This window comes from Cetorhinus maximus, chromosome 13 (genome assembly GCF_964194155.1).
Source record: "Cetorhinus maximus chromosome 13, sCetMax3.hap1.1, whole genome shotgun sequence".
Classification (NCBI taxonomy): Eukaryota; Metazoa; Chordata; class Chondrichthyes; order Lamniformes; family Cetorhinidae; genus Cetorhinus; species Cetorhinus maximus.
Genome location: NC_135891.1, coordinates 49,850,390 through 49,876,314, shown reverse-complemented (window position 1 = coordinate 49,876,314; position 25,925 = coordinate 49,850,390). Strand labels below are relative to the sequence as shown.

General features: G+C 47.0%; 1 protein-coding gene across 2 annotated transcripts in view; it reads right to left on the bottom strand.

The window, feature by feature from the left end:
• Positions 1 to 25,925, bottom strand: part of LOC144688602 (docking protein 5-like) — a 510,185-nt gene that overhangs the window by 261,747 nt on the left and 222,513 nt on the right. For both annotated transcript variants that reach the window (XM_078555371.1, XM_078555372.1), the window contains exon 2: positions 25,437 to 25,544. In XM_078555371.1, the coding sequence (XP_078411497.1) occupies positions 25,437 to 25,544 (108 nt within the window). The remainder of the gene's footprint in view (positions 1 to 25,436; positions 25,545 to 25,925) is intronic.

Genomic DNA, 25,925 nt, shown 5'->3' with positions numbered 1-25,925 from the left:
TCACAACTGAATCATATAGGGGAAACAAGTGATGAAGCTGACAAAGCTGAAGAAAGCTCAAACGTATTCATTGCATTTTGCAACTTCAGCATCCTTCAAAAGCTCTACCGGGTGCAGTGGTGGAACATGGTAGAATAAGCAGGCTGGAGAGAAACCATGGGCTGAATGATATGGTCCCATGCCGACGGTGGGGTCCGCACCTGGACGTCTGCAGCTTTCCTACTTCTGGGTCTACCATCAGCGCGCGCCCAATAATACGCAAATTGCCGCCAAATAGTGGTAAGGGCAAGTTAAAGAGGTTTATCACGCCCAATGTGTGCTGGGGGGCAAGATGTCCAATCTGAGGCTGAAAGTTGTGACCTGGAAACAAGTCATGGCCAGCCCATTAAAGGGCCCCCTGGCACGGGATAGTGTCAGGTGACCCATTGCATGCTATTAAAGGAGCAGAAAGTTTTCTACAGTGAGGAATTTCATCTTTTGTAGTCCATCCAGATAAGTCCATTTTAATTAGCACTTGTGTCTGCCAGCCATCTAAAGCCTGTTACCCAAATTTCAGTAAATCAGCAAGTCTACCAGCTTTAGACATTGAGTAATTGTACATTGATTTTATATTTCCATGCATAGATGTCTGTATGTCAGACCATGGGTAGAGGCACTCCAGAAGGGGCAAAGCTGCCCCCAGGTTCAGCGAGGCTAGCCTTGGTGCCCTCCTCTATGTGGTCGAGGGGCAACGTGACCAGTTCAATCCAAGCAGTGGGAAAAGGAGGGACCCCACACTTTGGGGTCATGCTGTGCGGGGGGAGGTGTACAGTGTGGACATGGTGGAGGAGAACATGGTCGCAGTGCCACAAACGGTTCAATCATGTCATGAGCTCAGCCAGATTGAGTATGGCATCAGTATGAGCAACATTGATCCACAGTGATCCAGGTCTCAGAAGTGAATGCAGTAGGCAACCAAAGTTATCTGCTCTTCCAAAGTTGCATGTTTCCACAAGTGCACAGCTGTCCTAAAACATGCCATTGTACATTCCAAACAGTTATCAATTTAAACGGTGAGTGGTTGGCAGGATGATCTTCTGGCACCTGAGCATAGGCTTCATTTGGGCATGGGCTGATCTGATAATGGGGTTGAGACATGACATGTGAGTGTTTGAGATTGTTGATACCAATTCCGTGTCAAATCTTTTCAGATGAAGTGAGCCCACAATGCCCATGAGCAAAGCCATTCAGGCGGTGGGAATCCTGACACAATATGAGGAGCAAGTGCTGTCTCTCCCGGAGAATGAGACAACCAGGAGTTTCGGCAGTGGCAAGGTTGGAGGGAGGCCTGGTTCTGCTGAGATGGCAAAAGTATCAGACTGGGTGATAAGAGGAGATGGTCAGTGTGGTTTAAAGGAGGCTAGGAAAAAGGCAAAGTGTTTTGTATTGGGATTTCACACTTTGGAACTTTAACAAGCACCATGATCAGAGACGTCACATCTTTGTTCAGGGATTCATTGTTTCCAAAAAGTTCATTAATGCATGTCAGGCTGTGAAAAGGTTTATGTCAGTCCAGTGTTAGGGGTGATGCATCAATTAATGTGATACTTGATTACTTCTTTACTGATCTCTCTCTCTTATAGGAGAAGACTCCTCAGTGCAGCCTCCAGCAGAAGTCATGCAGCCACCTCCCTCCTCCTCTTCCAAGGAACCCTCGGAGGGTACAGCGTCACATCCTCTCTCTGCACCCAGCACCATCGCAGATACTGGCACTTTGGCAGGGTTCAGCGCATCAGACAGGGGTCATGCACACACTGGTGTGGGCACTTCACAGTCACACTTGCAGCAGCCAGAAAGCATTGCCCACCCAACTCCTGTAACTTCACCGGTTAGCAGCAAGTACCAACCAATCCTAGTGGCAGGAGATGAGCAGCAGCTGCCTCCATCTGGAAGTTCCTCTCATGGTACTTGTGAGGAGGGAGCAGCATCTCCTCCCAACAGCCATTGACAAAGCCTTGGCGATTGTCGTGGTGACTATGGACTCGTATGTGTCTGTGCAATAGTCTCCTATAGTGGCCGGCCTCTCAAGGCCTAAGCCACGGAACGGTTTAGTCATCCAGGAGAAGGTGAGGGTGGTAGATCAGACACCACTCTCCAGTGCAGCCGCAAGCGAGAGGAAACACTGCACCAGAGCACGCAAACGTTTTTGTCCATACTCACAGTAGTCACGAAAAGAGGCACACAGATGACATTTCTTTTTAAGTATGTCTGTCTTGTAGGCCTGTGGTTAAACTCAAAAGTCACATTCCCTCATGCTTGTGTTCTTTTTGATAGCCGTGGAATGTGTGGCTAGTGGCTGAAGGCAGAAGTAGGATATCAAACTTTAAGGGAGGGCTGGAAGAAATGTGTAAACTGATGGGTAAATGGAGAAAGATTGCATAAAATAGCTTCAGGACTCGCTCATTGTAAGTGCGAGATGGAGGAATATATTTTAAGAGAACTGTAACATAGATGTGGTATGAGGTTCTACAGAAACCGTTGCCATATTAAGACATTCCTTGTGTCACGGCCATCCACCTGGTCACAGTCGGGGCATTCCCAGGAGTATCGTCGTGTTCCCTGGCCCCATCCTCACAGTCATCCTCAGGCGACTGGCCCCTTTCTGGCATTTCCTCATCCTCCAGAGTCTCTCCTCTTTGTATTGCAATGTTGTGGAGGACGCAGCAGAGCACAACCATTGGGGAAAACCATGAGGGAGAGTACTGTAATGCACCTCTTGAATGTTCCAGGCATCGGAAACACATTTTGAGTTGGCTGACTGTCTGCTCCACTGTGGCCCTGGTGCTGGCATGACTCTTATAGTACCTCCTCTCTCCCTCAGATCTTGGGACCCTCGCAGGCGTTGTAAACCATCTCTTCAGACGATAGTCCTTATCTCCTAAAAGCCAAACCTCCAATGCATCCAGGCCGATGAAAAGATCAGGAATTTAAGAACTCCTGAGAATGTAGCCATTGTGGCTGCTGCCTGGATATCTGGCACACACCTGCATGACCATCTGTTTGTGGTCGCAGATCAGCTACATGTTGATTGAGTGGCATTCCTTCCTGTTAATGAACATGCAGGGCTATCCCGATGGACCCTTTATGGCTACGTGTGTGCAATTGATGGCTCACGGCACCCCGAGGAAACCAACAATGGCAGCAAACCCTCGGGCTCTTTCGTTCTGGCTTCGGGCATCATGGGTAAAAGCTATGTAATTGCCAGCCCTCCGGAACTTTGCATCCATGAACATCTTTATGCAATGATGTGCAGCTGGCTGGGATATCCCTGTCAGGTCACTGGATCCTGCCTGAAAACAGCCAGTCGCAAACAAGTTCAATGCCACTGTGACCTTCAGGGCAACTGGCATTGGGTGGTCCCCAAGGCAGTTTGACGAAATTACCTCACAAAGGGATCTAACAGTTGCCCTCGAGAGAAACAGTGTCTTCAGCACTGAGTCTCATTCATTTGCATGCCACTGAATCACTGCCTATATACCCTCATTGCAACATAATGTCTTCTGCACCTCCAATGACGCTCTTAAGGCTCCTCCTGACCATCGAGGCCTGGTGCTACTCTGCCCCCACCTTGCGGACCCACAGCCTCCTGGGCCTCCCTCTCATCCCTTAGTCCTCTGACTCTTCTCCTCCTCCTCCTCCTCTTCCTGATCCTCTTCTCCTCCTCACTGAAGGTTGTGCCTCCTACTGAGAGCACAATCCCCATCTGTGTCTGACAGTTGACACCACTTGCCCAGGGTTATGGACAGAATATTAAATAAAGTTTCAGAAGATGTCTCTCAATGAGAGGAGAGTCCTTCTGAAGAGAAAGTATCTGAGATTCTACTATGGCCCGTGCATCCATGCAACAAGGTTTCTGAACTGCAAGGCTGAGACTCTGCTCTCAGTTACAATTTAAAAACCCTCTCAAACAAGCTAGGTTTTTTAAAAAATGGGTTTCCCACCTGATGTGAATCTAACCTTGAAGGCGTGCTATTGCCTTCTGGCCATATTATTTCAGTCGGAGTGGCTGTTAATTGCCTCAATCATCTTTTAAATTGATATTTCAATAACACAAGCGGGTTTCCAACTTTTTGACCTGACAGTGCATAGTATTATCTGAAACCATTGACATCCGAAACGTGCTGGATGTCATCATGCCACATCATATGCTCCATGAAGGGAGAAATGTTCCCCATCGTGCAGCATAAAATTCTACCCCATATCTTGCTCCAGGCTCAATACAAATCAAACACTAAGGAAACCAACGAGAAGGGTAAGGATACTTCATAGCACAGCACATCACAACACCAGAGAGACATGGTCCTGATTCTCTTCAAGGTTACAAACACAGCAGTATCAGAAGAGTCATTTCTTAAGCCAGACCTCCATGGCTACAACAGGAACATGAGAGCTACTGCAGCTGCACTGCAACATGTTGTGTTAATTCAATATGTCAAAATGTAATGCCAGCAGTAAAGTTTTACATACTGATACTGCCCTTGGTCCTCTGCCAGAATATATTATTCAAATGAAGAACTGCCCCTTGTTTGGTAAAGTTTGAATGGAGAGTTAACCATTAACTGTTCAAATTGGACTGTTGGAACACACATTAAGCCATACGAGAATTTCAATTTGCTGACTGGCATCTCAGTACATGTTTATCAAATCATTTCTTTCCCTCAAATACCAGGATCAGTTTTGGGAGAGATCTGGCACAGTCAGGGTTGTCTCTGGATGCAGGCTGTATCCTGTTGTTATACTCTGTAATAGCCAATGAAAAGCATATGTGATGGCAACTTTAATCAAGACTGAATTCCATTTTCCTAGCCAGAAGATCTGTGGTATGAATTGCCAGCAGTTGTATGCTGGGAAATATGCAGAGAAATAAAAAATCCAAAGGGGAAATGTACAACATGAACTATGTGGAAGTGTTCACAAAATCAGGAAGTGATCACACTTCTCAAAAATATGGGATAACATACCAATTGGTTTAATTGCTTTCTTAGTGTCATAAAAAAATCAAATCTTCTTTGATTCTTCTATTTAAGAATAGGTTCATTGGTTCTAAACCCAGTGAAACAAGAGTAAAACAACAACTAGAGGATGGAAAATCTGACTAAAATCCACGTAGCCAGACATTCAGGGCCTTTGTGCCATCTGCCACCTTCCAGCAGGCCTTTTAGACCTAGTTCTCCTTTACACTGTTCTGTTTAAAAACAACTTGCGGAGTATGTAAATGTTTATCTAATAAATTACATCGTCTAAAACATGAGTAAATGAAAAAAAGAAAAACATTTAAATGAAGGAAAGCTTTTACAGGACTCCCACAATATTGTTTTGTAATTCAGGAAATCAATTCAGCCCTCATTGTTTCATGGATAATGCTTATCCCCTAACTTTGCTTTTAAGCCTCCAAGGTCATAATCACAGGCAAGGTTATTTCCTTACTTTCTTTCATTGACATCTTTTTTGCCTTAGAACTCCTATAATACTCATACCCCACCAACAACGTCACCATTCCTCACCAACAACCTAAGTCCAACTCCTCCTCTCATCTGCTATTAGCTCTTGTCAGCCTTTCAACCTGTTCAACAAATGGTTTGACTTTCCCTTTGATAACTTGATCCCCACAGAGTGCCAATGGTCTTTTCCCCTCAAAGTTCTCTGTACTTCAGCCACCTTTCACAACCTCAAATTTGAAGGTGCCTAATTATTTCTGATCTGGAATTTCCAACAACTTCAAGAAGTACCATGTTCTGCTCTTTGTGCCAAAATATTCAACTACTGTAGTGTTAACAGGTAGTGCATGAATCACCCCAAACTTTTCTCCACCACCACAAACCTCTTTGACTGGTTTAAGCTGCTCATTTTATAATCAGCTCTGATGACCGATGCAAAGAGCTCACATAATTCCTCATCTCTAAAATTACGGCCATTCATTCAGCTGCCTAAGCTCCCTTCAGCTAACTCTAAATTGTTATTTCTGCATCTTATAATTACTTTACAATCTTTCTATATTATCATTTGCACTTACAGCTGAATCTTCAAAATGTTTTGTGCTACTTACTGTTATCTTGTATACAGACTTGTGTACATGACATTAAGTATGGACAATTGTGTGGAGCAGTGCAGTTACTGAGATTACTTGTTTCATTTTAAACTGTGAAAAGAACAGTGGCACACGAAGTATTGATCACATCTATGTAACAAGCTATGATTTTCATTTACAATAATTATAAAGACCTACTGTGCATATGGGAACTGTTATTTTTGATGATACCCTGAATTAGTCAATGGAAAGTGGCATGAGTGAAACATTAGGAAAGGACAGTTCGTCAGATTGACAGCTACTAGTGCAGTTTCACAGGCTGTATAATGTTATAGATTTTTGTAACAGAATTCTGAATCATCTCTGGACATTATTAGAACAGATTACTGCAATGTTAAAAATTTAAGTGGAATTTAAAGGTAGCGGTTGTTCCGCAGTGGCAAAATATTATTTTCATTGGATATCCAATGCAGAAAAAATATACCTTGGCAGATATGAACTTCATGAAATCAGACAGAAAATGTTGCTGCCATTCTGGATAAAGCTGCCAATACTGTTCATGTATTGCTCATGGCAATAGAGCATCTGTCTCTTACTGTACTATGGACACAGTACCAGCCCATCTGTTACAAACACCATTTAGTGAGCTTGGAACATGATTACATTTTCAGGAACTTGCCATGAAGCAATAATAATTTTGCACTTTAGGAATGATGAACTGTACCAAAATTTTATCCTCAACAAACTGCACAGCTCTCATAAAGAATCTAACGGAGATACTGGAGATAAATGTTGTTCATCGTTATGTACATCAGTCAATAGCACAAAACTAAATTAGGTTATGTTTCAAGATTTCAGACTTATTGCTCTGGAGGGGATTTTGGTTGAACTTATTTTACAATATACTATTAACTTATATTTGGCATACAAAGGATTAAATTCACTCAAAGCACCTGCTATTTTCAAAACATATTCAGTCTGGTAGCTGAGGCTAAATGAATGGTTGACAGAAAAGGCTCCACAAATATTCCCATCCTCAATGATGGAGGAAGCCCAGCACATCAGTGCAAAAGACAAGGCTGAAGCACTTGCAGCCACCTTCAGCCAGAAGTGCCAAGTGGATGATCCATTGCGACCTCCTCCTGAAGTACCCAGCATCACAGATGTCAGTCTTGAGCCAATTCGATTCATACCATGTGATATCAAGAAATGGCTGAAGGCACTGGATGCTGTAAAAGCTATGAGCCTTGAAACATTCCAGCAACAGTACTGAAGACTTATGCTCCAGAACTAGCTGCACCCTTAGCCAAGCTGTTCCAGTGTAGCCACAACACTGGTATCCAGCAATGTGGAAAAAACCTGCCCAAAGAGCGGGACAAATCCAACCTGGCCAATTACCGTACCATCAGTCTACTCTCAATCATCAGCAAAGTGATGGAAGGGGCCATCAACAGTGCTATCAAGCTGCACTTACCAGCAACAATCTGCTCAGTTTGAGTTCTGTCAGGGCCACTCAGCTCCTGACCTCATTACAGCCATGTCCAAACATGAACAAAAGAGTTGAACACAAGAGGTGAGGTGAGAGTTACTGCCCTTCACATCAAGGCAGCCTTTGACCAAGTGTGGCATCAAGGAGCCCTAGCAAAACTGGAGTCAATAGGAATCAGGGGGACAATTCTCTACTGGTTGGAGTCATACCGAGCACAAAGGAAGATGGTTGTGGTTGCTGGAGGTCAATCATCTCAGTCCCAGGACATCACAGCAGGAGTTCCTCAAGGTAGTGTCCGAGACCCAACTATCTTCAGCTGCTTCATCAATGACCTTCCTTCCATCATAAGGTCAGAAGTGGGGATGTTTGCTGATGATTGCATAATGTTCAGCACCATTTGTGACTCCTCAGATACTGAGGCAGCCCATTCCCAAATGCAGCAAGAACATCCAGGATTGGGCTGACATGTGGCAAGAACATTCGCGACAAGTACCAGGCAATGACCATCTCCAACAAGAGAGAATCCAATCATCTCCCCTTGATATTCAATTGCATTTACCATCACTGATTCCCCCACTATCAACATCCTGGAGATTACTATTGACCAGAAACTCAATTTAAGCAGCCACATAAATAGTGTGGCTACAAAAGCAAGTTAGAGGCTAGGAGTTCTGTGGAGAGTGACTCACCTCCTGACTCCCCAAAGCCTGTGCACCACTTGCCTGGATGAGTGAAACTCCAACAAACACCCTTTACATCATTTTGCTGATGATCAAGAGTAGGCTGATGGGGCGGTAATTGGCCGGGTTGGATTTGTCCTGTTCTTCATGGTCAGGACATGCCAAGAAGGTCGACACCATCCAAAACAAAGCAGCCTGCTTGATTGGGAGCCCATCCACTACCTCCAATATCTACTCCCTCCATCACAGATGCACAGTGGTAGCAGTGTGTAGCATCTACAAGATGCAGTGCAGCAACTGACTAAGGTTCCTTCGACAACAGTTCCAAACCCACGGCTTCTACCACCTAGAAGGATTCGAGCAGTGGGAGCGTGGGAACACCAGCAACTGCAGGTGCCATTCCCACCAGCTAGCCCACTTCCAGGGGGTGGGGTGGGTATTAAATTCCGCCCATGGAGTTTCATAGTCATACTATCATATAATCAGACACTGGGCATAAAGGTGAACTTCAGATAACAGGGGACATGGAATCTACTTATGTGTTTGTCCAATGATACTAAGCACAAGAGAACATCTAGTACAAAGCTCAAATTTTGAAATATTTAGTAGTTTCCATCAACATGAACTGCTTTTCTATCTAGAAATCTGATACTCCATATTAGTTGTCCATGTATAAGGTTCTACAGTATGAAATAAATAACTGATGGTCAATTTTGGGACATCAGTTGATGTTAATAGATTGGTTTGGCTTCTATTGTAATATCCCGCACTTTATATGAATCTGGGGAAAGATTATGTTAAATGTAAAACAATTAACATACCATGTGACCTGCTTGTAAATATTACAAAAAGCATTGCATGCGCAATTACAATCAATTGTATTATATTAAAAAAACACGTGGGCCAGAATTTTATGTCTTGTAGGCGGGCGCGCCAGATCTGAACGGACGTGAAATTGGGCAAGTGTCCCAACGTCATCCCGCTAGTGAACAATCTTCAGGTCAGCAGGCACATACAGGTGTCAGAGCCGCACCCACCCGCCAACAATTCAAGTGCCACTTGAGGCTATAAAAAAGGCAACTGTAGTCGATTTTATGTTGCCCGCGTGATTTTGCGCTCATTGCACAGGCAAAACGGGCAGGCGGGCAGCCCACTTTTAATGAAACCTCCTCCAAGGGCGGGATAAAAAGGGTCAGCAGCATTGCTATTGGGAGTAGTGAGGAGTTTAGGAGATAGTTTGCTGCTGGTTGCTTATTTGAACTTGACAGCTTCATCTGTTCTGAACTTCAGTCTAAGCATTTCTAGGCTTCACTTCAGGACTCATTGGAATCTCCAAGGTCCCCGGGGGATTTTGACCATGTGGACCCTTCCATGTGGACAGCCTTCTGTTACCCTGGTAATGGGGATTGTGGTCTCTGCTGGTCGCACCACCTCTGAGGAGGAAGAGAGGGGCAGAAGGGAGAGGAGGCCAGGTGTCCCTATGCAGCTTCCAGGGGAGCGACCTGTGGGAGGAGAGGCGCAGGCACAAGGGGCGCAGGGCCAGCAGGTAGTCCAAGGCGGAAGGGGCCACAGAAGACGCCACTATCCTGCTGCCAGGATTTACAGGCAATGATGCAGCTACCTCAACATGTCCAAGGTGCAAGAGACTTGGCCTCTCCAGGAAGACTGTGACCTCCATTTGTCAGATGATTGTGCCTAAGATCACCTGCAACTGTGTCAGTGGCTCTGATGGTCACAGTGGCCCTCAACTTCTATACCTCGGGCTCTTTCCAGGGGTCAGTGGGGGATCTTTGTGGAGTGCCCCAATCAGCAGTCCACAGTTGTGTCAAGCTGGCGGCGCAAGCTCTGTTCAGGCAGGTAATGACATTTATTCATTTCCATACAGACAAGGCCAGCCAGGCTGAGCGAGCCAGAGGGTTTGCAGTGATTGCTGGGTTCCCCCACAACCAGGGTGCAATCGACTGCACACATGTGGCCATCAAGGCACCAGTGGGTCAGCTGGGTACCTTTGTCAACGGGAAGGGATTCCACTCAACGAACATCAAGATAGTTTGTGATCACAAGATGCAGATTCTGCAAGTCTGTGCAAGGTACCGTGGCAACTCTGATGACGCTTATATCCTCAGACACTCACAGGTGCCAAGGCTGTTCACTGCTACAGCTCAACTGGGTGACAAAGACTATCCCTTGAAAAAGTAGCTTCTTAAGCCTCTCCGCTACCCAAGAACAGAGGCAGAGCAGCAGTATAATAGGAGTCATGCCTCCATAAGGGCGGTGATAAAGGACCATAGGTCTTCTGAAGATGCACTTCCGATGACTGGACTGTTCAAAGGGAGCACTGCAATGCTCCTCAGAGCACGGGTCACTGATAGTGGTTGCATGCTGTGCTATCCACTATCTAGTACTGGCAAGGAGGGACCCACCAGAGGAAGAGAATCTTCAGGCAGATCCACAGGTCACAGATGATGAATCCGATGGTGAGTCAGGGGAGGAGCCCGGTGAGGAGCACAATGAGGAGGTGGAGCAAGACCTCTGTATCCTTCACTGAGGCAGGAACACTAGTGACACCTCGATCCAAAGCTCCTTCAGCTAGCCTGCCAAAGATCTGCTTCCACCTCATGCCAGGGCTGCCACCTCCATCCCAGATGTTTGACCCTTTTTGACCCTTTTTTTTATTCATTCATAGGATGTGGGCTTCGCTGGCTAGACCAGCATTTATTGCCCATCCCTAGTTGCCCTTGAGAAGGTGGTGGTGAGCTGCCTCCTTGAACCGCTGCAGTCCATGTGGTGTAGGTACACCCACAGTGCTGTTAGGAAGGGAGTTCCAGGATTTTGACCCTGCAACAGTGAAGGAACAGTGATATATTTCCAAGTCAGGATGATGCGTGACTTGGAGGGGAACTTCCAGGCGGTAGTGTTCCCATCTATCTGCTGCCCTTGCCCTTCCAAGTGGTAGTGGCCGTGGGTTTGAATGGTGCTGTCGAAGGAGCATTGGTGAATTCCTGCAGTGCATCTTGTAGCTGGTACACACTGCTGATATGCGTCGGTGGTGGAGAGAGTGAATGTTTGTGGATGTGGTGCCAATCAAGTGGACTGCTTTGTCCTGGACGGTGTCCAGCTTCTTCAGTGTTGTAGGAGCTGCACTCATCCAGGCAAGTGGGGAGTATTCCATCACACTCCTGACTTGTGCCTTGTAGATGGTGGACAGGCTGTGGGGAGTCAGAAGGCGCGTTACTCGTCGCACAATTCCTAGCCTCTGACCTGGCCTTGTAGCCACAGTATTTATATGGCTAGTCCAGTTCAGTTTCTGGTCAATGGTAACCTCCAGCATGTTGATAGTGGGGGATTCAGTGATGGTAACGCCATTGAACATCAAGGGGCGATGGTTGGATTCTCTCTTTTTGGAGATGGTCATTTCCTGACACTTGTGTGGCACGAATGTTCCTTGCCGCTTGTCAGCTCAATCCTGGATGTTCTCCAGGACTTGCTGCATTTGGGAATGGGCTGCCTCAGTATCTGAGGAGTCGCAAACGGTGCTGAACATTGTGCAACCATCAGCGAACATCCCGATTCCGACCTTATTATGGAAGGAAGGTCATTGATGAAGCAGCTGAGGACGGTTGGGCCTAAGAAACTACCCTGAGGAATTCCTGCGATGATGTCCTGGAGCTGAGATGACTGACCTCCGACAACCACAACCATCTTCCTTTGTGCTAGGTACGACTCCAATCAATGGAGAGTTTTCCCCCTGATTCCCATTGACTTTTGCTAGGGCTCCTTGATGCCACACTCAGTCAAATACTGCCTTGATGTCGAGGGCAGTCACTCTCACCTCACGCTGGGAGTTCAGCTCTTTTGTCCATGTTTGAACCAAGGCTGTAATGAGGTCAAGAGTTGAGTGGCCCTGGCGGAATCCAAACTGAGCATCAGTGAGCAGGTTATTGCTAAGCAAGTGTCGCTTGATAGCACTGCTGATGACCCCTTCCATTACTTTACTGATGATCGAGTGTAGGCTGATGGGGCGGTAATTGGCCGGGTTGGATTTGTGCTGTTTTTTGTGTACAGGACATACCTGGGCAATTTTCCACAAATCCGGGTAGATGCCAGTGTTAGCTGTATTGGGACAGCTTAGCTAGGGGCGCGGCAAGTTCTGGAACACAAGTCTTCAGTACTATTGCCAGGATATTGTCAGGGCCCATAGCCTTTGCAGTATCCAGTGCCTTCAGCCGTTTCTTGATATCACGTGGAGTGAATCGAATTGGCTAAAGACTGGCATCTGTGATGCTGGGGACCTCCAGAGGAGGCCAATATGGATCATCCACTCGGCACTTCTGGCTGAAGATTGTTGCAAATGCTTCAGCCTTATCTTTAGCACTGATGTGCTGGGCTCCCCCATCATTGAGGATGGGGATATATATGGAGCTACCTCCTCCAGTGAGTTGTTTAATTGTCCACCACTATTCACGACTGGATGTGGCAGGAGTGCAGAGCTTAGATCTGATCTGTTGGTTGTGGGATCGCTTAGCTCTATCACTTGCTGCTTATGCTGTTTGGCACACAAGCAGTCCTGTTTTATAACTTCACCAGGTTGACACCTCATTTTTAGGTATGCCTGGTGCTGCTCCTGGCATGCCCTCCTGCACTCTTCATTGAACCAGGGTTGATCCCCTGGCTTGATGGTAATGCTAGAGTGGGGGATATGCCGGGCCATGATTGTATTCAAGTGCAATTTTGCTGCTGCTGATGGCTCACAGCGCCTCATGGATGCCCAGTCTTCATTTGCTAGATCTCTTCGAAATCTATCCCATTTAGTACAGAGGTAGTGCCACACAACACGATGGAGGGTATCCTCAGTGTGAAGGCAGGACTTCGTCTCCACAATGACTGTGCGGTGGTCACTCCTACCAATACTGTCATGGACAGATGCATCTGCGGCAGGCAGGTTGGGGAGGATGAGGTTAAGTGTGATTTTCCCTCCTGTTGGTTCCCTCACCACCTGCTGCAGACACAGTCTAGCAGCTATGTCATTTAGAACTCGTCCAGCTCGGTCAGTAGTGGCGCTACCGAGCCACTCTGGGCGATGGACATTGAAGTCCCCCACCAAGAGAACATTCTGCACCCTCAGTGCTTCCTCCAAATGACGTTCAACATGTGACATATGGAGCACTGATTCATCAGCTGAGGGAAGGCTGTAAGTGGTAATCAGCAGGAGGTTTCCTTGCCCATGTTTGACCTGATGCCATGAGACTTCATGGGGTCCGGAGTCCATGTTGAGGACACCCAGGGCAACTCCCTCCCGACTGTATACCACTGTGCCGCCACCTCTGGTGATGGTGGAGTCTGGGTCATTATCTGTAAGGTATGATTCCGTGAGGATGACTATATCAGGCAGTTGCTTGACTAGTCTGTGAAACAGCTCTCCCAATTTTGGCACTCGCCCCCAGGTGTTAGTAAGGAGGGCTTTGCAGGGTCGACAGGGCTGCGATTGCCATTGTCGTTTCCGGTGCCTAGGTCGATGCTGGGTGGTCCATCCGGTTTCATTCCTTTTTTGTGTCTTTGTAGCAGCTTGTTACAACTGGGTGGCTTGCTGGGCCATTTCAGAGGGTATTTAGGAGTCAACCACACTGCTGTGGGTCTGGAGTCACATGTAGGCCAGACCAGGTAAGGACGACAGATTTCCTTCCGCAAAGGACATTAGTGAACCAGATGGGTTTTTGCAACAATCAACAATGGTTTCATGGTCATCACTGGACTTTTAATTCCAGATTTTTATTGAATTTAAATTCCACCATCTGCCATAATGGGATTTGAACCCAGGTTCCCAGAGCACTACCCTGGGTCTCTGGATTACTAGTCCAGCAACAATACCACTACACCATCACCTCTCTCCCTTCCCTTTGAACCCAAAGTCCACTCAGTGCCTGTGCAATAAAGTTTAGAGCCACTCACGTCCAGCATTAGATGCTGGCATGCCCTGCACCTATGAAACAAGTGAAGCTTTTCAGGTAATTAAGATAAAAGCAAAATTTATGTCATGTTGGCATTCGCATCCAATGAAAATAACATTATATGAGGCAGAATTTAGCCCTCGTCGGGTGGGCTCGGCAGCGGTGGGCAGAGGCGTTCGGGAAGCCAACTGCCACCCGCGATCAGGGCCGGACCGCGATTTCACACTGGCTATCCAATTAAGGCCCGCCCAGCATGAAATTAAGCGGCAGAGATCATGAGGAGGAAGTGCGAGCGTGGCAATTGGGGAACTTCTCGCATGCGCGTGAGTGCGTGCTTGAAAAATCTCCCTGAGGCACAGAGCAGCTTGATGGAGATGAACAGCTTTCCAAAAACACAATGAAGTTTTATAAAATATTATAAAACATGTCCCCTCGTGTGACTGTCACATGAGCAGGTCAAGTTATTAATTACATTTTAAAATTTCAATTTTATTTTTATTTGCTGTTGGAAGCCTCATCCCACCCGTGGATGAGGCTTCCTGAAAAGTGCAAAGGCTGCTTGGCCTTTTCGCCTGCCCGCCAACCGTAAGGTCGGACAGGCAGCGAAAAATATCATTCAATTAACTTTTTAATGCCCTTAACAGGCCTTTTAATTGTTGGTGGATGGGCTGCCGACACCAGTGTGCGGCCACCAAACAAAATATCGCACAACTGCGCATCATTTTACGCTTGAGTGGGTCATGCACACGCCTGCACGCCAAGGTAAAGATTCTGTCCATGGTATTAATGGTCACGCCAGTAAACAGATTAACCAAACATGGCAGAACAGAAGCCTCCATGCCGAAGATAAACAGGTGGAACCAAACTTAACATTTTATTCATCCTTAAGCTTCATGGGGAAAATATCTTGAGAGTAAAAGCACTTTAGTTAGCTTTACTTCATTAACCAATGGCTGAATGATTAGACCAAAGATTAAATTTCGCCAGGGTTTAACTTACTACAATAAGTTAACTGAGAAATTATTCAAATTTTCTGTTCTAACAAATAGAAGCAATCCTGTTTAAAAGTGGTTTGTAATGTTTTGGTGGTAAACTGGGAAATATGGCAACTAAAGAAAAGACATGAAGGAGGAATTATTCAAAGAGAAGAAATAGAATTTCTGCCACACTTCCAGCAAGGGGCATGGCAGCGGAGTGAGAGCCGCACTGAGAAAACTCTTGATCTTTGGGATTCAACAAGGGTACAGTAGCATTTTGGTATGTCACTGGAGTAGTTATCCAGAGAAGATCAGCTGACTTTTCCAGCCGCTGGTAAGGCCATTGTTCCAGCCTCCTGGATAGACTTGTAAGATTCTCCCCTGGCAACCTTCAGGGAGCTACCCTCTGCCAGTTTTAAAGTGCCTGTCAGTTTGCCATTGGACCCGGTGCCCGACAGGCTCCGGCCCCCGTCTGGCCCTTCCTGACCATTGAGATGGCGCGTTTCATGCTGGGCGGACCTTAATTGGCCATCCAGTACAAACTCGTGTTTGCAACACAACTGCAGCTGGGAGAAGATTCCACACCCACTTTCGATCCTGCTGACTTGGCGCACACGCCAATCGTGAAATTCAGGCCGTGGTTGACAATGTAGCTCTTCCTTTCAGAGATTCACCACGACAGGTTTGTTTACTGTTTATAAGAGATTTGAAAAGAGAAGTTTCTAGCAGGTATAAAAACATGAATTTAACACGAAAACATGAAAATTAAAACAAAATAAATAAATGTTAGAAATGAATAAAAAGGCAGTTAGAATCAGAACACGGGCTAACATTTTAGATGTGGCACTTTGCTGGAACTGTAGGTTGTAAGGTAGAGTTACACACAAATTTTCATATTTTTCTGATATTTTTCAGCCACTTGTCGATTACCCAATGAGTGGAATTTTCTGTGCCCACTGGCGCCGAGCGTGATCGGCGGCATGAGCGGATAATATAGCAAGAAGGCCAGAAATCGGTTTGCAATCGTTGCTCAGCCCGTTGATGGCGGACCACGTTTCCTGCCATAGGATGTCGGGAACCTCATTGTAATTCATCTTCATAACATTATTAGGCCAGCCTGGCAGAATCATTCCCAACCACCACACCCCCGCCCGTGGTGGATTGTCTGTCCACATTGGTGGGAAAGCATGCTATGTGTTTCACAACAGCACATAAAAGGTGGGTACTTAGTGGGCTGCACTTTGAGCAGAACTTGAGGTGAGTACACAGTAATGTTGCGTAGCGCTCGCCCAGGTCGCCTGTTGGACCTCAAGGTTGAGGCACGTTGGGGGGCATGTGTGGTGGGGTGGGGGGAGGGGGGCGGGGATAGGGGGCAAGGGCTGCCCTGTGGTTGAGGCGACTTGGGGGTGGGGACAAGAGCTACCTTGCAGTTGAAGGTAGTGTTCAAGCATGTTAGGGTGAGGTGTAGGGAAGAGGCCACACATTAGGGAAACCTTCCATAAAGTGACCATTCCTCTGCAGCTGGGACAGTTCAGCCACAACCACATTGCCATGTGGAGTTGAATCTCTAGCTGATCTGCCAACTCAAGCAACATAGGAGCATGAAAGTACCACCAAGTCCTGCAAAGCTTTTCACCCCTCGGGCACAGACTGCAAACTAATGAGCGTTTTAGTTGGTTGGCTGGGCACATTGTACAATCTTCTTGCTAAAGCTGGTTGTGGAGCAGCTGCTAGTGGAGGTGCTCACAGCCCCTTGCAATGGCATCATCCCAGTTTGAACCAGTCTCCCCCATGGTTCAAGCTAACAGTGCAGCCTTGCAGTGTAGGTTAGGAGAATGCCTGCGCCTGAGCTGAGATCACAGCGTGCAGTCCAATGGGCAAAGCTGCCGCCAATCAGTCAGGTGGAGTGGGGCGGAGGTGGCTGGGGTTTCGGGCAGCCATGCAGTACACTAAACTCTGGCCATCCAAGCGGTGGCCAGCACTCTCCGGGATGCGTTAAGGGGCCTTCAGACTTAACCAAGGGAGGTTCTTAGTATACCCAAGCTAACACACGCATCTCTCTCTCTCATCCTGCAGGAGGAGTACATCAGAAGCACATGGAGCCTGGTGAACTGGCTGTATGCTTCGTGGTGTCCAGAGAGTGCACACGATGGAGAAGATAGTGATGAGGTGCCTGGCTGTGCAGAGGGAGGAGCTGCACCCTCAGGAAGAAAGGACAGTTGGGGCTCCTGCACATGCTGCTGAAGAGCCATAGTGAGCCACCGTTGGACAGCACTTCGCTAGACCCAAGGTCTATAGATGATGTCTTTCATTCTTGCAGATGACCAACAACCAGTGTTGTCGAAGACTGCGCATGTCTAGGGAACTGATCGGTCACATCTGCCAACTACTGCAGGATTTGGCGCCACGGGGACATGAAGGGCATCCACTGCCAGTGGCCGTGAAAGCGAATGCGGCGCTCAATTTTTATTTTACTGGCTCCACAGGTGACCTCTGTGGGATATCACAAGCCTCCACCCACAATTGCATCCATGAGATCACGGGTGCCATCTTCCCCATAGCACACAACTTTGTGGGTTTCACCTGGGACCAAGAGAGCCAGGATACAAGAGCCATTGGATCTGACCAGATCTCGGGTTTCCCACAGATGCAGGGTGTGATCGACTGCATTCACATGGCACTCAGGTCCCTGTCGCAACAAGGGGTCAATAATGTCAAATGCAAGGGCTTCCATCTGCTGAATGTGCAGCTGGTGTGCAACCAACACAAACACATCCTGCAGGTCTGCGCAGGGAGTGCCAAGAATCCTACATTCGCAGTCGGACACAGATCCCTGACATCTTCCGGGGTCCACAGAGGTTGCAGGGTTGGCTCCTTGGGGACAAGGGCTACCTGCAGTGGTTGATGACACCCGTATGGTGGCCACAGACTGCAGCAGAGTGAAGGTATATCGAGGCTCATGCTGCAACTCACCAATTGGTCGAGCAAACCATCGGGATACTGAAAATGAGGCTCTGGTGCCTGGAGCAGTCTGGCGGAGCCTGCAATATAGTCCACAGAGGGTGTCATGCATCGTCATCACCTGCAGCACCCTTTTTTACAACCTGGCGCTGCAACGGGGAGAGAAGCTGGCTGAGGAGGAGATTTTGGAGCTGGAGGTCTCCTTTGATGAGGAGTCGCCGGCCGTTAAGATGAGAAGGTTCTTGAAGGCGGCGATGAGGCGCTCGCGCTGGCCAGACGAGGGAGGCGCGCTCGGGAGGCCCTCATAGTTGTTAGATTTATAGATGATGATGATGACATGTAATGAGGTGACCCCATGGATTCTCACATTGCATCTATGAATGTTTGACTCCACTATGGTTTATGGCAGCGCACATACCCTCTGTGATAATGGTCCTGTAATTAAGATGCAGTGAAGGCCCTAATAGCCACTCGATTGCAGGAGGATAATGACGACATGCAGTGAAGACACTCTGTAGACCTTCACACAGCCTCTGTGAATGTCTGACTCCTGTGTGGCTGAGGGCAGCTCACTTGTGCTCTGTGATCAGGGTCATATCACAGAGATGCAACCATGAAATTTTAAAAACATCTGACCCTTTGTCAGCCTTCAGCACCTGACCCCTTCAGAAGCACAGCATCACCAATCACACATGCTGACGAGATGGGGGCCAGCCACACCTTCAAGGTGCTGAGAGCACACAGAGAGATTGACGGAACTCTGTGATGCCTGTCCACGACATTCTGGCAGCGGTGACAAGCACTGTCGAGGTGCAGGTATCAGTAATATTTCCAGGGAGTGTGAGGCTGGACCATCACTGTGGTCTGAAGGCTGCACAGAGCACAGAGAAGAGGTCCTGGAGTGAGACCCCTGCCTTTATCTTGTACAGAAAGGTTTCACACCTGAGTGACATGAACACTGCTCATCAGAGCAAGGCAGCATAGGCAGGGAGATATTCTTGGTAGTTTATTGACAATAGTGATCAGTATGTACAAGTGATTAACACCCATGACCAGGCTGTGCAACTATATCTTCTTAACTTTCCTAACCCTGCCGCTACATCTTGGTGCTCTGTGGACATCCACAGTAGAGGTGGAGGCAGCTTGCTGACTGCAACACCCTGTCTGTGATGACTTTGGCGGCATCCTCTGGAAGGCTGAGACCTGGAGGGCACCGGCCTGCTTTCAGGGCCTTGCTGTGTGGCAGTGGCACCCTCCTTGCCCTGTGGAGCTGGAGCTGCTGAGGTCACAGATGAGGGGATTCAGATGGGCCGGACACTCCCAGAGTCACCTGGATGGATGCCCATGGGGTGCGGGGAGGTTACACGTGCTTATCCTCCTCCATTTGGTCCCTGAGGGTCCCTGCCTTTCTCCTTGAGGAGAAGGGGTAACTGGAGTGAGATCGAGCTGTCCCGCACCCCTCTTGCCTACATACGATTGGAGACCAACTATGGCATTGGCGATGGAGTTCAGACATGCAGCAGTGCAGGAGCAACGTCCTGGACCATGGTCTCCGCCATCCTACCAGCATTGACCTTGGTGCATTGGCATGCCGGCGCTATCACCTCAGACTGAAGGTGGACGGACTCCTCCAGCGTGCCTCACAATCTAAGGAGTGCAGCGGACATCCCTTCCTGATGTTCCCGAGCTTGTCTTTGCAGCTCCATCAACTGTGACATGACTGAGTCCAGAGGCTCGTCATCTGACTCGGACTCAGCACATTTCTGGCCTCCAGCAGTCCTCCGAGTGCCAGATACCTGGGAAGTTCCTGCCCCCACCTGCTGTGGGTCAGAAAGTGCGATGTGCTCACCTGATTGTGGTCCAGAGGCTATTCTAAAGCTAGGTCCCACCGAGGTGTGTGTCTCTCCGCTGGTGGGGGGTGTGGTGAGCGCTGTGATGAAATTTCAGGGAGGGTGCTTTCAGATTCCTTTTCAGAGGTTTCTTTGGGGCTTGAATGGAGGCCCTGGGTCATGGACTCCATCAGTTGTTTCCCAGATGTGCCTGCGAAAGCAAGGGGAGATAATTAGTGCATGGCAGTGGCCTGTGAAGGAGGACACATCACTCACAGGTTGTCTGATGGATGTTGCACTGCTGGATCCTCATTTGGTAGAGCAGCGCCGACCTCACCGTCAGCACAGGACCGGTCCCGGTCATCGCCGGCCAGCTGGATGGCTATGGTTTCAAAGTCCATGAGGACCTTGATTTCAGGCATTCCTCAACCAGTCTGTGACCTCTCCCCCTTGTTGTGTGCCAGCTTGTCCTGCATTAATAGAGAAGGAGTGTAAGCAGTACACCTGCCAGGCCAGGTGATAAGTGTGCCTGGCATGTGTGGATGATGAGTGGTCCCATAGACGGGATGAGGACAATGAAGGTGTGTGAGAGTGTGTGAATGGTGATGCCCTTGAACTAGCAATGAGTGAGGGCCCTGTGGACAAGTGGTGGGTTTGTGAGTGTGAGAGTTGAAAGTGATGAGAAGAGTGACTTACCCTGGCGGAACAAAGGAGATCATTCATCCTCTTGTGCCACTGGGGGGCTGTCATCTTTTGCAGGGTGTTGGCACTGAACACCTCTGCCACCGCCTCCCAAGCCAGATTGGTGACGTTGCTGCCCATCCTACGGCCAGAGCGGGGTAGAGGACATCACGGTGAGCCTCCACAGTGTCCAAAAGGCGCTCAAGGGATGCATCATTGAACCTGGGGGCTGCAGTCTTTTTACCTTTCGGGGCCATGTCTTCTGTGCAGCAGTCGTGGGCTGGAAGCACTGAGAGATGTGCACGCAGCTGCACTTTAAATATGAGTCCAGCGTGATGAAGCAACAAGATGATGGTGTAGCAGGTGAATAACAGCCCGTCTGCCATGGAAATGGTGTGTTTCCCGGGAATGCATAATTAATGCAGTGGTTTGGGCGATACGGCATGAGAAGCCACCATTGCAGTCACGGGTAATCGCAGTACCCACCGATTACCGCACTTAGTACAAATCTGGGATCCTTCCACCCAAATTATTTTTTTAAAATATCAGTTTGTTGTAAATAGTTTCAACAACACATGGATAAATGTAAGCTTTATGCACATAGAGTTCAAACAATGCACCTCACAACACTGAAAGCATCTTTTATATGCAATTATTACAAAGTTAAAATTTGGAGATTTATAAAGGATATAACACAAAAAGAGCACAAAATTCCACTTGTGGCTGCCATACCACTGAAGAGGTCAATCAGACAAGAACAACAGATGAAAAATCTCAACCACAACAAAACAATTCAGCTGTTTTATTTTGTAGTTAAAAATAAATTGTGATTGCTTTTCTTTCAAATACACATTTTGAGAACTAAACATTGTGATGTTGTTTCTGCCAACCATGTTCTGATGAGAAGCTACAGAGAAAAGGTTTTGCTTCCTATCCATTTGTCATAATATCAACCTTCAAATGGGGCAGTGTTCTTGCAGTTTAGGAAAAATACTGGAAACCAATGAGTGGAATCATTCCAGATTTACACTAAGTGCTGTAGCGGGCAGGAAAAAGGATGCTTTACCAGCTGGCTGCAATGGCACGTCTTCACAACATATCATCCCAATCCCAGCTCATTAATAATGCATTCCCAGGTAGCATGCTGTTTAGCTGGCGGGTGGCCTCCAATTCGCCCGCCACATCGTAGCCTCACCGCTTCCTTACGTTGGGCACCATATTTAAAGTGCAGCCACACGCACACCTCTTCCAGCCCAGGACTGCTGCACAGAAGGCGTGGCCCTGAAAGGCAAGAAGACTGCAGCCCTCCGATTCAGGTACGCATCCCTGGGACACCTTCTGGGCACCATTGAGCCCACCACTAAGTCCTCAACCCCAGCCCTAGCTGTAGGAAGCCCATCATTGTCACCACTCTGGCTTGGGAGGCATGGCAGTGATGGTCAATGCCAACACTGCACAGAAGACGTTGGCCGGATCCCATCCGTCCCACCAGGTTAACGCAATCATCTCATCACTCTAAACTCACTCACTCACAAGCCCATCACACATTTACTGGCTTCTCACTCACTGCCAGCTGAAGGGGCATCACCACTCACTCTCTCACACACACCCTCACATCTCCATCTGTACTCATCTCCTTCGGAGACTGCCTCCTCAGCCCTCACCCTCTTGAGGCACTTGCACAGATTAACATGTGTCCCCACACACACCCTGGGATACCCCACTTCCCCAGTAATGCCCGAGCCCTGAAACCTCTTCCCTTGCTTGAGGCCACTTCTCTCCCTTCCCTAAGCAAGCCATAGCCCTGCACCTCTTGGAAAGCCACCCCCGCCTTACAGCTGGTCTCAAGTAGAGACCTGCCCATGAGCCCCTCTAAAAATGATATGTTGCTGTCTGCGAAGCCTGGCACTGTTGATTGCAAGTGCTGCCCGAAGCAAGTCGGCAAAACAAGCCTCAAAGTCCCAAGTGAACCGCAGCTGTTTATGTTCAGTTGTGAAACATATCGGCGTGATCCAGCATTGGGGTATGATTCTAGTGGGCTGCGCTTATAATGATATGCAGATGTATTACAATTAAGTTCCCAATGTGCGGTGGCAGGAAACACCATTGATGGGCAGAGCGGGCAATTGTAAACTGGTTTCATGACATCGTGATACTGATTTTTCGCCTTCCCACCACATTGTCCACTCACAGCCACCATGACATCTGATGCCAGTGGGCGTGGAAAATTCCACCCAATGTCTTTCAATAGCAAGGCATATATAAAGAAATGCCAGGGAGTTAGGTATGAACTAACCTATTAGCAAGGTACAGAAAGTATCAATTCTGTCATCTAGTGTAGCCAAGAAACCATAGAAATGGCCAAGTTACAAATCTGATGTATTATCTGATGTCAGCAAGATAATGCACATTGAGACAAAAGGTTATAGAAGGGAAGCTAGCTTTAGACAGGCTTTTTTTTTGCCATGTGAGAAATTTCACAACTGTCTACCTTTTATAATTCAACTGAAATTGGAAAATCTTTCTCGCACTTATCAGGCAATAAGATGTATGTGTATCATTACCAGGTTCAGTGAAGTGTAGCTCTGGGAAAGCAGGTTGCCTATTAGTAACCGAAGATGGTATTGTGCATGAAACAGAAGTTTTATTGGATTCAAGTTGCCTCCACCAGCTGCATGCTAAGTAAAAACTGTTGAAAGTATGCCTAATTGTGTTAATGTTGAGATTGCCGTCAATGTGGTGTGTGACCAAGCTGTACAATGCGATAAACTGTCTCCTGTGGCTCAATAAAGCTACCACTGTTTTATCCATTTATGTTCAACAGTCCATCCCAATTTAGTAACTGAAAGGGAGCTAGACTCTCCACAGAGATGGTCTGGCATCGGGCCATGGAGTTCACCATTACATGTGGACTACAAATTCCACGGAGATTTGATTGATCAAATGGCGATATGTAATTATGATTAGTTTTAACAACTTGTTTTTTGCTATCTTTGTAAAAGGTTGTTTAAACATGAGCACTAATGTTTTTATCATCAGGTGGATTGGCATAAAATAATTATTGAATCCTCTGGTGTGAGGAAGGAGTAGAATTATGTTGTACAGTTGAAATGAGATGCTCTTCCTTTGTTTACAGTAAGTAAATACACTGCCAAGGGCGATATGGAGCCACTTATGTCAGGATGTTCTAAGTTCCAATCTGATATGTACCAAATTAGATAGTCTAAACTGGGATTTCAATGGAGCCATTCTGCACTTGTCTTCAGTTATGGAGGTAAGGGAGGGTGGGGGGTTTGAAGATAGGGGCATAGGTGTAGGGGGGAGAAGGGGGAGTATATGAGCCAGAATTCCTGACCACTATAGCAATGTATGTACATCTCATGTTCCAACAGACATCAGCTATTAGAAGAAACATAAGAAAATGGAAATAAATAAATATTAACCCAACATTTTAGTTGCTATCTACTAGATCACAAAACCTATTATGTAAAATTACTACAGTGATTGTGAAACTTTTCCAGACTGGGCCCCTCATAAAGTTAGTTTATTTTCTAATCAGGGGAGGTATTGGGTATAGTAAATTTTGATTTTTGTTATTTGGTTTGGTGTAATGTGCAAGAGACATAATGGTGAATCAAGTATATCTTGGTAATCTGGTCATAGCAAATTAATATAGTGGATTTTTATTTCAAGTTTTTTCATGTTACTGAGTAATTCTCAGAAATCCACACTTTCCTTTACTTCCTAACTCTTGCATCCGTGTACTTGCTTTGAATCCAGCAGTCACTGATCCTCTGCTCTTCGTACTATCAGTTCCCATTCTGGCTTAAATATGGTTGACTTATCACTTGGTCACCACAGTCTTGCGTCTTGCAGCACAGAGAATGAGACGTTTTCAATATATCCAACTTCAGGGACAGCACTGATATCTTCTCCACTGTCCAGCAGAGGCAGTTCACCAGATGAACTGGGAGCACAGCCAGGAGGAAGGTGGCTGCCACCATTCCCGTGTTCACTGAGATGACAATGCTCAGGTTTGTGGTCCTTAGGAGAGATGCATGATGATGCTGAAGACAGTGAATTGAGGCTTGGGAGCTGACTCATTGCTTTACCATATTGTCGAGCAGGATTCAGACACCTGTTCCACTCCCAACATCTTGGGTGGCCACAAACAGCATGGCCCCCCACATTGTATCCGGCAGTCCGCTAGTGGGATCCGACCTCCTGCTGACCTCCCACTCAACTCAGCCAGGTCACTACCTCCAGGTTATACCCCAATACAAACCCTCATCCTCGGCCCAGTGCAGGCACTCAGCAAAGTTCATCAAGCCAAGGCCGCTATCCACCACCAGGTCCCAGTGCAGGCCCTGCAGCAACCACACATTACCCTGGTTCCCTGACTTGAAGAAACACTCCTGAATCAGGTAAGGAAGATTTCTGGAAGCTTCCTTCATGCTGTGTTTTAGTCTGTGTCCAGTGTGGCTGTAATGAACAGGAAGGTAGGCAGCAGGCAGCAGTCTGTCTGGGGCAGGAACATAAAGCAGCCTATTTACATATTTTCCTATGGCAATTTTTTTTTTGTTTATTGCATTTTTGTTTAGCACACGGTTTTTCTGGAACACATTAGGTGAGCTAAACAAGGGATAGCTGTATATGTTCAGTTTAAGCTCATGATATATTTCTCTTTTACCACTGTTTCATCAAAACAATGGTATTCAAGGAAGTCATCATGAAGCCAAAATGGTTAACTAAAATAACCTGCTATTTTTAGTAGTTTGTTTCTTTTTGGCAGCGGCCAGCTTACCTTGTGATAACATCTGAAATATGCAGCTCGCTCATCTGAAAACTTCTCCAGTCGTTTTGGGCCTTTGCTGGATGCCTTCTTTAGCACAAGCCAGCATTTCTGGTAAATCTACAATGTACAAAAGCAAAAGGAAAAGAATTGATTCAATGCTTTCTCTTGTAGCTTGTGATTATACTGCACATATGAGAAAAAAAAAGCAAGAGCTATCGCATATACGATACTGAGTTCCATTCGTAGCACTATGTTGGAGTTGCTGTTTTTCAGGTAATGCCATTACACTATCCAAAAGAGAGCAGGGAGGTCTGCCAATATCCTGGCCAACATTCCTCTCTGAATCAGTTATTTATCTGTTGTTTGTGGAACCTTGCTGAGTGCAAATCACTGCTTCATTTACCAACAAACAACAACGACTGCATTTCAGAGAGAAATTCATCGGCTGTAAAGAGCCTTGGACCATTCTGAGGATGCGATAAAGCACTATTTAGATGC